Source organism: Colias eurytheme, chromosome 8 (assembly GCF_061535395.1).
Source record: "Colias eurytheme isolate Ceu_HAF_F1 chromosome 8, ilColEury1 Martin Lab GWU primary, whole genome shotgun sequence".
NCBI lineage: Eukaryota > Metazoa > Arthropoda > Insecta > Lepidoptera > Pieridae > Colias > Colias eurytheme.
Genome location: NC_142987.1, coordinates 4,320,512 through 4,337,628, shown reverse-complemented (window position 1 = coordinate 4,337,628; position 17,117 = coordinate 4,320,512). Strand labels below are relative to the sequence as shown.

At 32.4% G+C, this 17,117-nt stretch overlaps 1 protein-coding gene across 4 annotated transcripts in view; it reads left to right on the top strand.

The window, feature by feature from the left end:
• Positions 1-17,117, top strand: part of LOC149906429 (ubiquitin C-terminal hydrolase 7-like) — a 37,452-nt gene that overhangs the window by 11,538 nt on the left and 8,797 nt on the right. For all 4 annotated transcript variants that reach the window (XM_090104559.1, XM_090104557.1, XM_090104558.1 and 1 more), the window contains exon 18: positions 16,863-17,025. In XM_090104559.1, coding sequence (XP_089960685.1) covers positions 16,863-17,025 — 163 coding nt within the window. The remainder of the gene's footprint in view (positions 1-16,862; positions 17,026-17,117) is intronic.

Here is a 17,117-nt window from a genome sequence, read left to right as displayed (position 1 = left end):
TACAATTTACACAATCTGATCAGCACATTATTATCCTTATATAGTCGTTATTAAAAACTGCTGAATACAATTGCCGAAAAACTTATGATTTTCCTAATTAGAACGTTATAAATTCATTAAATTTCCCATTTTTTGCCTTACAAAATCTATTGATAAATACTGCTAAAAGTTATTGTTTCCATTAATTTATTCGAGTTGGTTGAAGACCAATGAGTATTAATCCTTTAAAAATTTTTTTTTTTGAATTTTGATAATTCTTTAAATATTAAAAAAATATTTAAAATAATTAGGAAAAATCATAGCGAATTTCTTTAGTCGCGCTCCTTGGGCCGGAGCGTTCTGACGTGTGCTCTACGCTCGATTTTCCTTCATACCGAAGTGAAAGTTGCTCTACTTCATTAAATTTAATATTTTTGTTAATTGATTATTTTTATCTTAGTTTTGTGCAAATATTCGTATTTTTAAACATTTGATTTCGATATGGAAAATAAACGAAAAAAATATGCGTGTAACTATGTACTTACTAGAAAAAAAATTATCTTCGAACATAAAGTTAATGAAACCAAATACATTACAAAGGTGATTGGCAACAATTTCTTTATTTTACGGGGTTTCAGTAAAGGGATGAATGTTTCTTTTAAACTAAAGTAAGCTCATAAATTTTCTTATAATATATATTTTTTTTGAAGTTCCAAAAATGTTTATTTTTCGTTTGAGAAATACGAAATATATTTAATTATATTGAGAACTTGAACTTGGGACATACGGGGAAAATGATTTGTTTACTCCAAAATTCCAAATATGTCGAGGTGTTTTTTTTTTCTTCTAGTCATTTTAAACGTAGCGGCATGTTGTTTGATTATTAATTTTGTAACTTAAATACAGGATGTTGGTTTTATATTTTGATCTTACAGACGCGCTGACAAATTTAGTCCACCATTTCTAGTTTAGTCCACCAACTCTAAGTACCAATATTAAAACGAATGGATTATCATCACATCATAAAAACTCAGATGTAATGGAAGATCGCAATAACATAGAAAATTCAATGGGTGTTGAACTAAACAAACACAAGTAACAAGTAAAAAGAGCAACTATGGAGTTTCTTGCCGATTCTTCTCCGTAGATACTGCTTTCCGAATCGGTGGTAAATGTTAAAAATATGTACCTAATGACGTTTCAAAAGTGCTTCTAGAAGAAGTCTAATTGAATAAAGAAATGTTTGAGTTTGAGTTTTGAGTTTAACAGAGACGCGAAGAATAAAAAAAGAGGACGAAAACGATAATTCGTTGATGCTTTCCCTTTTCGACGTATTGTTAGGGTACATCACCAATCTGCAAAAAACAAAACTGATGATTCCCAATTGCTGATTAAAAATGAAAAACAAATAATCGACAACAGTGGTGAAAATTTGCTGATCACAATGAAACATCCTTCAGTGGTAGCAGATTTACTCATTTAAAATGTATCGGTGAACAGCGTAAAGGAGAGGAGGACAGGAAAACATTATGTATGTGGATGGTGGATTGTATACAGGGTGTAATCGATAAGTATGTGCAGGCGATTATGACGTTATTATTGCAGGTATCAAAAAACTTAAAACTGATATCGAAATTACTTTACCTAATGAGCAAAATGACTATAATAACTTTTTAAAAGTATAACGAGAAAAATTTACTTTATACACTCCCATATCAAGAAGGGAAAATGGGACTAGTAGAAGTTAAATGTCTAATTCCGGCAAAAGAGATGAATGCGGAAGATGCGGTTAAAAATAAAAAAATTAATATTTGAAATACAATGCAAAAAAATAACACTTTTGTCATAGATAAGAATCATGACTATTTTTTCCAAATTCAGGGACAACTAAACGTTGCAGAAGCAGAAGTCTGCTTATTTGCTGTTTGGACTGGAGTGAATCATTCGTTAAAAATAGAATATATAAGTTTAGGCAAAAAAAAATAAAATGATGGACCATTATCAAGATTTTACATAAATTGCCTACTGTCAGAATTGATTGATTCGAGACTTCAGCATTCCATGCCCATCAAGGACCCATCCTATGTCATTCAAGCGATTGAAAAAAGAAAAGAAAAATCCAGTGCAACCGATAAAGCATCAGAATGCTAGCAAAATATTTATTAGGTTTATCCATATAAATATATATATTATACATAATATAATAAATCCGTAGAAGGGTCAATTCTGTACTTTGAAAATATGTATTTAAAAAATAAATAGCAGTGTTACTGGATCGATACCAAACACAAATATGTGATTAAAAAAATTTTTGTCTGTCTGTCTGTCTGTATGTGAAGGCATCACGTGAAAACTAATGGTTCGATTTCAATGAAACTTGGTATAATTATACCTTATTATCCTGGGCATAAAATGGAATACTTTTTATCCTGGAAAAATACGAAGAAAAAAAATAAATCTTAATTTTTCAGTTTTATCCATAGACGTTGTTCTGTAGAACCGCGAACACACGTTGCGTTACCCGCAGTGGATTCAGCGATGTAACCTGTAGCGCCAAAAGTCGGATTTGGCTTGAACCGTTTGCGGCACACGCGGGCCGCACGACACCACGCCTCCTCGACTCCTATATAAGGACGGCGTTCCGCGCGATGCATATATGTAATTTATGAATTTTGATGCGAGCGGACGTGTTAACATTACATTTTTTTTTATTATATACAAAATTTGTTTATCCGTTTTATTAGTTAAACTGAACAACTTTCACTAAGAAACTTAGGTCGAAAAAAATGTATAGAGTTATGCATTTGAAGATATCAATAGAACGTATTCGCAAATTTTGTGTACTGATAAAAAAAATCACCTGGTGTAATTTTCACGAAAATTGTTTCAAATTGTCATGTCTGGTACTTATTACGAATATTAAATTATGCATACGAATGATTTAATTTTTAAAAATTAAGTGGAGCAACTTTCCCATAGTAATGCATCCTGTCATCCTATATGTAAATAATACAAATGTACTAAGGGAAAGTTGCTCCACTTAATTTTTAAAAATTAAATCATTCGTATAATTTAATATTCGTAATAAGTACCAAAAATGACAATTTGAAACAATTTTCGTGAAAATTACACCGGGTGATTTTTTTTTATCAGTACACAAAATTTGCGAATACTTTCTATTGATATCTTCAACTTCATGTTTATATAACTGATCAACTTTTACAATGAAATTTGGACGAAATATAAGAAAAATAAGCTTTCCATACAAAATGCATAACTCTATACATTTTTTTCGACCTAAGTTTCTTAGTGGAAGTTGTTCAGTTTAACTAATAAAACGGATAAACAAATTTTGTATTTAATAAAAAAAATGTAATGTTTGTGTTAAAAAATTATAAAATAGAAAAATACGCAAATGAAAACAAAAGATATTTATTTCTGACTAGCTTCCGCCCGCGACTCCGTCCGCGCGGATGTCAGTCTTCGCGTCTTCTACAGATTTATTATATTATGTATTATGTATAATACATATATAGATTTATATTGATAAACCTAATAAATCTTTTGCTAGCATTCTGATGCTTTATCGGTTGCACTGGATTTATCTCTTTTTTTTCAATCGCTTGAATGATATAGGATGGGTCCTTGATGGGCATCGAATGCTGAAGTCTCGAATCAATCAATTCTGACAGTAGGCAATTTATGTAAAATCCAATAATGGTCCATCATTTTATTTTGCATACTTTTACGTTACATACTTTTTTATATATTCTATTTTATATATTCTATTTTTAACGAATGATTCACTCCAGTCCGAACAGCAAATAAGCAGACTTCTGCTTCTGCAACGTTTAGTTGTCCCTGAATTTGGAAAAAATAGTCATGATTCTTATCTATGACAAAAGTGTTATTTTTTGCATTGTATTTCAAATATTAAATTTTTTTTAACCGCATCTTCCGCATTCATGTCTTTTGCCGGAATTAGACATTTAACTTCTACTAGTCCCATTTTCCCTTTTTGATATGGGAGTGTATAAAGTAATTTTTTTAGATATTTCTCGTTATACTTTTAAAAAGTTATTATTGTCATTTTGCTCATTAGGTAAAGTAATTTCGATATCAGTTTTAAGTTTTTTGATACCTGCAATAATAACGTCATAATCGCCTGCACATACTTATCGATTACATTTACACCCTGTATACAATCCACCATCCACATTCATAATGTTTTCCTGTCCTCCTCTCCTTTACGCTGTTCACAGATACATTTTAAATGAGTAAATCTGCTACCACTGAAGGATGTTTCATTGTGATCAGCAAATTTTCACCACTGTTGTCGATTATTTGTTTTTCATTTTTAATCAGCAATTGGGAATCATCAGTTTTGTTTTTTGCAGATTGGTGATGTACCCTAACAATACGTCGAAAAGGGAAAGCATCAACGAATTATCGTTTTCGTCCTCTTTTTTTATTCTTCGCGTCTCTGTTACTTCTGTTTGTTTAGTTCTCAACCCCACTGAATTTTGATGATGTGAAGATAATCCATTCGTTTTAATATTGGTACTTAGAGTTTTTTGGTAGTTTTGTAGTTAGACTAAACTAGAAATGATGGACTAAATTTGTCAGCGCGTCTGTAAGATCAGAATATAAAACCAACATCCTGTATTTAAGTTACAAAATTAATAATCAAACAACATGCCGCTACGTTGAAAATGACTAGAAGAAAAAATTAAAACACCTCGGATCAATTTTGGAGTAAACAAATCATTTTCCCCGTATGGGGATTTCCCCGGATGAACTTGGGAAGTTCAAGTTCTCAATACAAGTTTATATTATATTTCGTATTTCTCAAACGAAAAATAAACATTTTTGGAACTTCAAAAAAATTATATTATAAGAAAATTTATGAGCTTACTTTAGTTTTAAAGAAATATATATACATCCCTTTACTGACACCCCGTAAAATAAAGAAATTGTTGCCAATCACCTTTGCAATCTATTTGGTTTCATTAACTTTATGTTCGAAGATAATTTTTTTTCTAGTAGTTACACGCGTATTTTTTTCGTTTATTTTCCATATCGAAATCAAATGTTTAAAAATACGAATATTTGCACAAAACTAAGATAAAAATAATCAATTAACAAAAATATTAAATTTAATGAAGTAGAGCAACTTTCACTTCGGTATGAAGGAAAATCGAGCGTAGAGCACACGTCAGAACGCTCCGGCCCAAGGAGCGCGACTAAAGAAATTCGCTAGGATTTTTCCTTATTATTTTAAATATTTTTTTAATATTTAAAGAATTATCAAAATTCAAAAAAAAAAATTTTTAAAGGATTAATACTCATTGGTCTTCAACCAACTCGAATAAATTAATGGAAAAAATAACTTTTAGCAGTATTTATCAATCGATTTTGTAAGGCAAAAAATGGGAAATTTAATGAATTTATAACGCTCTAATTAAGAAAATCATAAGTTTTTCGGCAATTGTATTCAGCAGTTTTTAATAACGACTATATAAGGATAATAATGCGCTGATCAGATTATGTAAATTGTAATCGGTTGCAACGTAGTGAGTGCACAAACTTAGCTCGAAATGATTTTGGGGGAAGGAGACTTATCTTGAAGGCCTGATTAAGGTAACATAAAGTAACTTTATAAATGTGAAAAAATTCACGCGCATTGCGTATATAACACTAATTGATAAACAAGAAAAAAAAATTCAGTTTATCATTTCATTAGCCGGGAAAAAATTGTCAAATAACTTGTTGAAAACGCAATTTTGCTAGACTGCAGCCTTAAGGTGATTCCTACGATCTGTTCCCAGCCAATGTCCCGCTAGATGGCGCTGAATTCTACATTTCTAGTTTATTTGAGTTTTTGCGTAATTGGAAAAGATTAAGGTCGTAGGAATAGTCATGGCGGTTACTGAATATTATATTTTATTGAAATATGTCATATCATTGCCTTAAAATCCACCCAATTTGGTAAAAAAATGCATTATAACATCTGTCATTGCATACAGGGTCGTTTACACACACAGACGTATACAAAAATGATAAAGATTTAACTCTAGATGGCGTGAATGTAAAGCGCGTCACACACGGTGAAGATACTACCTATAATATTTTATCTAATCTAGTAATATTTTATATTACAGTATCTTAAGGTATCCGGTATCAGCGTTCTGACCATCATTTTTCTTTTTTCGCTGTAGAACCGCCATCCTGTTACAAATGACCCACAAAGGAGAATGACCACGGGTGGTATCGGTAAAATTTTAGTTGTGCCACGTATTCGTTATAATATTGTTAATTCCTATTTGTATTTATAATGATCATATGTATCAATATTAAGTCTTAATTAAACCGGATAAATTGAAATAATAGTAAAAGTAAAAGTTTTTCTTTTGAAACATGTATGACTACGTATGGAATCGGTAAAATACTAGTTGTGTCGTGTTCGTGATATTGTTAATTCCTATTTGTATTTATAATGATCATATTTATCACTATTAAGTTGTAATTATACCGAATAAATAGAAATAAAAGTAAAAGTTTTGTTTTGACACATACCTATATCTATCTCTCTTGCAAACGTCATATGTCATAGTTTCTATTTGAAATGTCAAATGAATGTGTTCGACGCATTGTTCGATGTTATTTTGAAATAATGTTTAAATTACGATTTACTTTTCACATTATGGGTAGACAAAACTTCAAAACGCCACCTGCTACGGTTTATATTATTATGAACGATTAGCTTTCCGCCCGCATTTTCAAAAAAAAACCCGTATAGTTCCCGTTCCCGTGGGGTTTCCGGGATAAAACCTATTCAATGTGTCCAAGTTACGTTCTATATGTGTGCTAAATTTCATTGTAATCGGTTCAGTAGTATTTGCGTGAAACACACACATACACATCCTCACAAACTTTCGCATTAGTAGGAAGTAGGATTGTTATAAAAATAAAAGTTATATTTGTTGGCGTAAACTATTTTATTGTAATTTTGGGAAATAAATAATGTCAAAATTGATTACCTACAATAAAACGCAGTTTTATTTTATTACCTACATTACACTATTGTTTTTTTTTTATCAAAACATGTATTTGAAGTAGCAAATATGATATTATGCTGATCCAAGCATTTTCACTCAAAACTAATATCACTAATGATTTGTAAAAGTAAATTATTTCAATATACATTTCATAACCAACAAGTAAGAATAATTATTCATACAACAACAAATCAAAAACACTATTTACTATGGAAAAAAAACCAGGAAGGTGAAAAACATATTTACGATTTCGATTTTCGATGCACTCGACTTTTAGTAAAATAATAGGTAAAAATATTATTATGGTTTTGATCACAGACATATCTGTGGTTTTGATTTTAGCTAATAGTATCAGAAAGCTGCGTGTTCAATGCACGTCGGGGTCCCACAACTGTGGAGGAAGGAAGGTAGAATACCTCCATCGAATAAGTGAAGTTTTTCGACATACTCGATTTGCCGGCCGGCCTCAATGAAGATTGTCCGAAAGTTGTATATGTGCTCTGTAACGAAAAAATTTCGCTAGCGCGATTCAGAGTGAGGTGTCGTACAATATACCTAATGAAGTTTTTCATCTTTTTATTTTACTGCAAATACAAAATAAAAATTAAACAATGGTAATGTAAATTCTAAACAAACTACTACCTACCAAAATACAATTAGAACAAAAATCATTTGACTGGTTGATTTCACCCAGAGGCCAGAGGCGGCTCGTGACAAAATTGTATGGGTGTTCACTTGAAATAAAACAACGAAAATACAATAGCGTAGCAGGATAATTTATTACAAAAAAAAATGAGCACCACATTTTATAAATGTCTATAACACTAAAAATTACAAAGTACAGGCTATTTCAAAACGAATTCAATGACTAGGTATCAATAATTAGTAAATCACCGAATTTGCATTCGCGAGCGTAGGTATCCATAGTGTTTGTCACTGACGGTCACTGACCTCTATAACTTATAGAGGTCAGTGGTGTTTGTTGTGTAAACATGTATGTATTTGAGTAGTTAGTAGCATATTATATTCTGAATTTCTGATCCATGCCTATTCACTCAAAACTAATAACACTAATGATTTGTAACAGTAAATTATTTCAATAGGTAGGTATTTGAACATTTCCCAACAAGACGTAAGAATAATTATTCGTAGGTATACAAGATACAATAACAAATCTAATACACTATTTATTATTTTATTATTTACTAGCGGTCCGCCCCGGCTTCGCCCGTGGTACATGTTTACGTTTTCTCTCCATAAGAAGTAATAGAGAGCTAGCGCAAAGCTACCTGTATGTATTTGACCAGACCTGGATTTTTGTGTGTTGATTCCCCTATACCTACTACACATGAGATGAGGAGTCACTAAGCCCAGAGTGGTGGACGGGGCGCGCGCTTAGGTAAGACAGGTGGAAATTTTTGGCGAACTTTGAAACCATTTGACCACGTCTGCCATTTTGATATTTGAAAATAGATTATTATTACTATCGGAAAATAACAATGGCAGACCATTATCACGCGGATAACATTCTGGCAGACACTTATGAAAGTGCTGAAAAAAATACAATTTTGAAAGTATTTGACCAGATCTGCCATTCATATATTTTATTTATTAGGGTCTTAAAAACTTATTTTCGAAACGGCAGACATTTTCATTGCGTACAGACTTCAGCAGACAACAAAACTTTACAGACTTCAGCAGTCAACAAGACTTAGCTTCTACATGGTCAGATGTATATATGTATTACGTTCCCTGACCTTACAATGATTACTTTATTAATGTTTTTATGGTCATTTACATTTAATTTTGAAAACTATGGAATAAAATTTATAAATTTGATGATACAAAACTAAATATACATTTGTAAAGAATCTCAAATATAAAGTTGTGTTGCAAATAACAAATCATCATTTAAATATTTAGTTTATTTCTTTATGAAACAATTAACAATTACAAAACAACATAAAAAAACACGCATGCATTCATTGAAATGTTCATTCATCATCAGTGATGATGAATGAACATGACGCCATACGATAGTGATGATTCATCACTATCGTATGGCGTTGTGTGACTCGTCTTCATAATCCATTGAATCGGATTCTGTAAAAGTAAAACGTAAATTATATAATAAAAGAACTATTAGCCGCCAGTGTAGGTACTTCTGCTGCTACATGAAAATATGCTAGGGTTGCAACAAATGGGAAATAAAACAATTGTGATTATTACTATTATGATGTAATCATTTATTCATATTATGTACATTCAAAACAATTGCTATTATTAAATCTGATGTAATTATTTTTTCATAAATATATAATTATTATTAATTACATAATATATTGCACTGTGAAATATTTACGTATCACTTTATTTTTGATGTTCTTAATTGTCTTTTATAAAATTTAAGTGACGCATTCGCATTGGGATCAACAATCCGATAAGAAAAGAATGGAGACAACATATACATAGCTTTGATTTCAATTCTACAGATACAAAATATACAATCTATCTAAAATGATACAACGGATGTTTCCTGCGTTTTCTCGTCAAAATACCGAAACAACGTAATTATTGTATAGTAGTTGGGCGTGAAAGTAAAAAAACAAATGAAAAGTGTTTTCCATATGATTATTTATTAAATTTACGCGATTAAGAATAATTTCAACGATACAATTTAGTAACCGAGAATTCAGAGGATTAAAGAAAAAACCTGCCTGATCATTTTATCAAACTCTAAAAGAATTATGGTTATTTCGCATCACTCGGTTTATTAGTTTGGTAATAATTATTAAAGGTAGTTACAACCCTAGCCATTGAGTCGAACGGTAGGCAACACAATATCGACTTTGTGCGGGTACATATGGTACATTTCTTCTTGCTGTGAAGCGTAATTATTATTATTAAGATTTTTTAGGCTATTTTGAATCAGCTGTTCTAATTTAATTCTAGAAATTTATTAAAACGTGATTTTTTTAAAAGTATATTATGAGTTTATAAATACCTCAACCAATAGTTATTGTGTCCTATCCTCATTTCTTTATATCTTGGTAGTTAACTAAAGTGTTAAATTTACATAACCTCAACAACAACATTTACACTGCCACTGCACTAAAACTAAACTAACTAGCTCTCTAGCTATAAGAACCATCCTCGTACTTCAAGGGATATAATAAAAAAAGAATTATCGAAATCGGTTCAGCCGTTCTCGAGTTATGCGCTTACCAACACATTTTGCGATTCATTTTTATATTAGACTAGCGGTCCGCCCCGGCTTCGCCCGTGGTACATGTTTACGTTTTCTCTACATAAGAACCATCCTCGTACTTCAAGGAATATAATAAAAAAAGAATTATCGAAATCGGTTCAGCCGTTCTCGAGTTATGCGCTTACCAACACATTTTGCGATTCATTTATATATATATACTAGCGGTCCGCCCCGGCTTCGCACGTGGTACATAATATTTACGTTTTCTCTACATAAAAACCATCCTCGTACTTCAAGGAATATAATAAAAAAAGAATGATCGAAATCGGTTCAGCCGTTCTCGAGTTATGCGCTTACCAACACATTTTGCGATTCATTTTTATATATAAGAAGATAAGATTATGTGAAAATAACCAGGAAGGTGAAAAACATATTTACGAAAACATAGTAACATAATATGGCTGTCGCTACAATAATTATATTTCAATTTTATCTTTTTATACCTAGTAGAACTGGCCGACGAATAAAAAAAATCGTATTAGAATAAATACAATAAATTACGGAACAAAAAAAGGATTGTAACTGAATTAGGTATGTTTGTTTCTGGGCGCACCGTTTTCGACGACGCGACGCGCGACGTAAGCGTATAGGTATAGGTACCTACTTTGCTAAAACAAACTAATAAAATTGTGTGTCTGTCTGAAAATTCGGAAAAGCATATTTTGCAAGTTTGTAATTACTTTGATAGTTTACCGATTTATAATAATTGTAATTGTAATTGTATAATATAAAATTTGCAATGTGGTGAAATTTCATAAAAATCACGGGCCAATTTTTTGTTTTGAATCCCACCGAAAATATAATTGCGTTATTAGAATAATTAATTACTATACCTACCCACGATCAATTATTACAATATAGTCTCAAATGCATACTAGAGAAATATTGCAATTTGATTCAATTAAAATGCATAGCATACAAAAATAAATTCACAACACAAGAAATTCCGCGCGCAAATCATAGCGCGTGTCAATGAAATCAAGAATGTTTTATATCAAGCCGACGCGGACGACGACGCGACGCCGAACAAAAGTACCTACGACGGACGACCACGCTTCGAGTTGCCAAACAACATGAGTAATAAATTGTTTACAAAAAAAAACAAGTTTTCCATTTTTCTGTATGAGTAGACAGAACTTCAAAACGCCACCTGCTACGGTTTATATTATGAACGATTGTTATAAAAATAAAAGTTATATTTGTTGGTGTAAACTATTTTATTGATCAATAATTTTGGAATTTAAAATTGTCAACATTGATTACAATAAAACGCAGTTTTATTTTATTACACTATTGTTTTTTTTATCAAAACATGTAGTACCATATAATATTATGCTGATCCAAGCATTTTCACTCAAAACTCATATCACTAATGATTTGTAAAAGTAAATTATTTCAATATACATTTCATAACCAACATGTAAGAATAATTATTATTATTCCTACCTACAACAACAAACCTAAAACACTATTTACTATGGGAAAATAACCAGGAAGGTGAAAAACATATTATTATTTACGATTTCGACGCACTCGACTTTTAGTAAAATATAGTAGGTAAACATAATATTATGGTTTTGATTTTTGCTACTAGTATAAGAAAACTGCGTGTTCAAACTACTTGTTTGTCTGTCTGAAAATTCGGAAGTACTTTGGTAGTTTACCGATTTATAATAATATTGTATATATCGTTGTTTAAAAAATATTCAAACACAATAAAATATGATATACTGATTTATCACTGGTTTCAGTGATGAACTGATGAGTCAATTATAGCCACTATACTTTCGTCATACGTGTGTATGATTGATGTGATTTGCAACGTGGTGATATTTCAGAAAAATCACGGGTCAAATTGTCCCACCGAAAATATAACTGCGTTATAAGAATAACTATACCTACGATAAATTATACATAATACAATATAGTCTCAAATGCATACTAGTGAAATATTTTATTTGAATCAATAAAATAAAAAAAAAATAAAAAATAATAATAATACAAAAATAAATTCACAACACAAGAAAATCCGCGCGCAAATCATAGCGCGTGACAATGAAATCAAGAACTTTCGAGCCGACGCGGACGACGAAGGAGCCTAACAAAAGTACCTACAATCATAGGCGGCTCGTGACAAAATTGTATGGCCGTGTTCACTTGAAATAAAACAACGAAAATAGGTACCTACAATAGCGTTAGCAGTACAAAAAAAATGAGCACCACATTATAAATGTCTATTTATACACTAAAAATTATAGAGTATTTCAAAACGAATTCAATTATTATTTAGCAATAATTAGAAAATCCCCGAATTTGCATTCGTGATCGTATTCATAGTGTTTGTCTACACTAATATTATAAAGAGGAAAACTTTGTTTGTTTGTTTGATTGTAATGAATAGGCTCATAAACTACTGGACATTTTACCAATGTTTGCAAGTTTGTGATTACTTTGATAGTTTACCGATTTATAATAATTGTATACTTATATCATTGTTTAAAAATATTCAAACACAATATGATATAGGTACTGATTTATCACTGGTTTCAGTGATGAACTGATGAGTCAATGTTAGCCACAATACTAATCACTTTCGTCATACATGTGTATGAACTATGATTGATGTGATTTGCAATGTGGTGAAATTTCATAAAAATCACGGGCCAATTTTTTGTTTTGAATCCCACCGAAAATACATATATTACTAATTGCGTTATTAGAATAATTAATTACTATACCCACGATCAATTATTACAATTTACAATATAGTCTCAAATGCATACTAGAGAAACATTGCAATTTGAATCAATTAAAATGCATAGCATACAAAAATAAATTCACAACACAAGAAATTCCGCGCGCAAATCATAGCGCGTGTCAATGAAATCAAGAATGTAATTTTATATCAAGCCGACGAGCGACGACGCCGAACTAAAGTACCTACAGTACCATTTACCTTCAGTGTACAATACAGTTTACAGACCTACGACGGACGAACAATAATGAGTAATAAATAAAAAAAACATAGTTTCTAAGGTCATTAGTTTTATTTTATTTTATTGTTATTTTCTTTGAACGATTGGAAATGAAATTACTCAATTTTTACACAGAACTTTGATTTATTAGAATTATGCTCATTATGCATAAGATAACGAACGCGAATGCACGACATCTAGCGCGTCAATGTCTAAACATCGCCTTTCGTTTAGACATTGACGCGCTAGATCTGTAATAAGTATATAGTCTATGCGCTAGATGTCGTGCTTTATGTCGTGTTTCGCTTGGCAAAAGTCACGCACACTACTGTAGAAGTGTCAAATTTTTCCGGTATTTTACTGTTGTTTTTCTAAGTAAATATTGTAAATTATTGATTAAAAAGGTCGAACGCGCACACATTTCATTATAGAGAAGTGATAAAATGATTAGTTTTAAAGAAATAGTGTCTGTGTTAAGTGTTTAGAGGTAATCAAAAATGTATGGAGGGACGGTCGGAACATCAACCTTAAGAGTAAAAATATAAAAAATAAAGGTCTAGTATTAGTTGATAATAAACGTAGTAGATGCAGTTTTATATTAGAAGCTTACTGTTTTGAATATATTAGATTCTAGAAAATAATTTCTTTAAAAACGGATCTTAACTTTCTTCTTCTTTTTTTCTTTCTTTTTCAGCCCGGTTCAAACCAAAGTTGGGTATATATGGCCTCTTCATGTGCACGCCGTTCCTTTCTGTTCGTCGCCACTCGCATCCACTTCCTTCCCAAGATCTTCACTATGTCGTCAACCCATCTAGTAGGCTGACGGCCAACTTTTCTTTGTCCGGTCCAAGGACGCCATTCTAGGATTTTGTTGGTCCACCTGTTGTCACTTAATCTGCAGATATGTCCCACCCACCTCCATTTCTGCCGAGACACTTTGAGTGCAATGTCTATATCTCCAGTTTTCTTTCTTATTGTCGTATTTGGAACTCTGTCTATCAATGAAATCCCGAGAATAGCGCGTTCAATCGACCTTTGCGCTACTTGGAGTTTATTCACTAGGTGTTTGGTTAGTGTCCAGGTTTCAGAGGCGTACGTCATTACTGGAAGAATACATTGCTCAAACGTTCGCCTCTTCAGGAAGGTTGGTATTTGCTTGTGTTTGAATACATCTGATAGTTTGCCAAACGCTGCCCAGCCAAGTTGAATGCGGCGGTCTACTTCTCTCGTTTGTGCATTCTTATCCAGCGTAACCATTTGACCTAAATAAACATACTCTTCTACTCTGTCGATGTTCTGACCATATATTGTGATCGCAGGTGTAATGTTTTTGCTGTTACTCATAAATTTAATTTTGAGCATGTTCATTCTTAATCCAATAGCTAGTGAGGCATCATGTAGTCCTTCGAGCATAACTTTTATATCGTTCGGGGTTTTAGCAAAGAGAACGAGGTCGTCAGCAAATCTCAAAAATCCAAAAGTGCACGACTCATAATGCTCATTTAATTATGAAATATAAAAAATATATATATATATACTAGCGGTCCGCCCCGGCTTCGCCCGTGGTACATATGAAAAATAGATGTTGGCCGATTCTCAGACTTACCCGATATGCACAGAAAATTTCATGAGAATCGGTCCACCCGTTTCGGAGGAGTATGCAGACTAACATTGTGACACGAGAATTTTATATATAAGATAGATATACAGTCTTGTAGTTTTTTATTAATTGCAATTAAACGACACTGAATTAATTAATCATTCGCATTCAGTGACCTACAATCGTCGATTAGATATTAATTAAAAAAAAAATTAACTGAAATGATGGATTTTTTCACAAGTTATAGTGTTTTCAGGTTTCACACATGACGGACAGGAAAATTTTTTGACCTATTTCGGTGTTTTTTTCCAATTCTATTGAAGTAAATCAATTTTTAAAAAGTATGGGATTAATCTCCATTAAATTATCTCGACAATAGTATGCAAAATATCTTGATTCCGTGAACTAACAAGGCTATAATAATAAGAATAGCTGCAAAAATGAGGCGAAAAAAATTTTTCGATCGTAAAGCACTCTCTGATGCTTCGCATCATGAGTCGTGCAAAACATTGACCCCTTGATGCTAACGCCTTTTTCAGACCACTCCAATAGTTTAAAAACGTCTTCTAGAGCAGCTGTAAATAGCTTGGGAGAAATTGTATCGCCTTGTCTTAGACCGCGACCAACTGGTATTCGGCGAGATACTTCGTGCAGCTTAAAGGTGGCGGTTCGCGCCGCGACAGAGACAAGCGACCGAGACAGGAGACCGCGGCCGAAGACCGCGACCGTTACTTGACGTTCGGCAATGTATAGGCGACAGTTCGCGAGCGAGACAGAGACAGGAGACAGAGACGCGAGACGGGAGACAGCGAGACGGTCGCTGCCCCAGACCAGTAGTGTCTCGTGTCGCGCTCAAAAAGCACATGTATTCTTGTCATCAAACATTATAGTCTGTCCACTATAAGAATTGCTTTTTGACAGCTCGACGGGTGATACCAGAAGTGATGTTCAGAAGATTATCGATTGTGATACCATTTCAATTATAAATTCAAAATATTATCATAAATCGAATCAGGTACGTAAATAATAATTACAACGTAAACGTACTAATAAGATATGTAATAATAAGACCACATATCTATGCATTGTATGTTAAAACTAAACTAAACTAATATTTTATTATTTATTGGTTTCTATCTTACAATTTGGTTGCCTTTACGTTTAAATTATATAACATAATAGAAGAGTTTTTCTGTATCGGATATATTTTACAGAGTATTTCTATCGATTATTTTAATCTATCGACCCATCATTGAATAATTCTGTGTAGGCATCACTAAGTGGGCGGGACCTGTCCATGAAGTACGATAATTATTTGTATGACATTTTAGCATAGACAATACAATTATACATAGGCGTGAAGCTGTCAAAAAGCAAATAATATAATGGACAGAGTATAGGTGCTTGTTTACTAATAGCGAAAATGATCCTTCTTGGCCTCTAGTTAAATTATAATTATATAATTCTTTAATAGGTAATATTCTTTTAGTTTTGTATTTGTAATAATAATATAATAGCAAATCATCGTCTTCTTCTTCCTCCAATAGAACTTCTACTACTTGGTTTTCCATCATGACACAAACACAACTGACTACATCGACAGACTCCGATACTGATTAACTTTTCGGTCGTGAAGAGCCTGAGACACTTGTCGCGGTATCCGGTCTCGGTCTCGCCTTACAGTACATGCAGAAGAGACCGAGACACTTGTCGCAGTCTTCGGTCGCGGTCTCCTGTCTCGGTCGCTTGTCTCTGTCGCGGCGCGAACCGCCACCTTTACTTGGAGGGTTGCACCTTTATAAATCTCCTTGAGAACTTCCACATATCTTGTGTCTACCATGCATCTTTGCAGTGAATGAAACACAGCCCAGTGTTCTACACTTATACAGTGTCGAACGCTTTTTCATAATCTACGAAAGCAACACATAGATCCTGATTGAATTGAATCTTAACTATATCCTTGCTATTTTTTCGATTTTCAGCTACAAAGATACACCGGGTCTTCCACTAAGGTACTCATACGACGGAATACTAAAAGATCTGCTGGTGTACTGTAAACCAAAGTGCCCTAAGAAATTGTTCTATCAGATTCTATCCATTAAGGTCAACGAGTTGGACAACAAGAAACAGTTCAAATGTTTATGGGTAAGTTATGAATAACAACATCTTTAAACTTGACCTATCCAAATACACATAAATAAATTTCTCTTTATGTATAACAAATAAAAAGACGAACT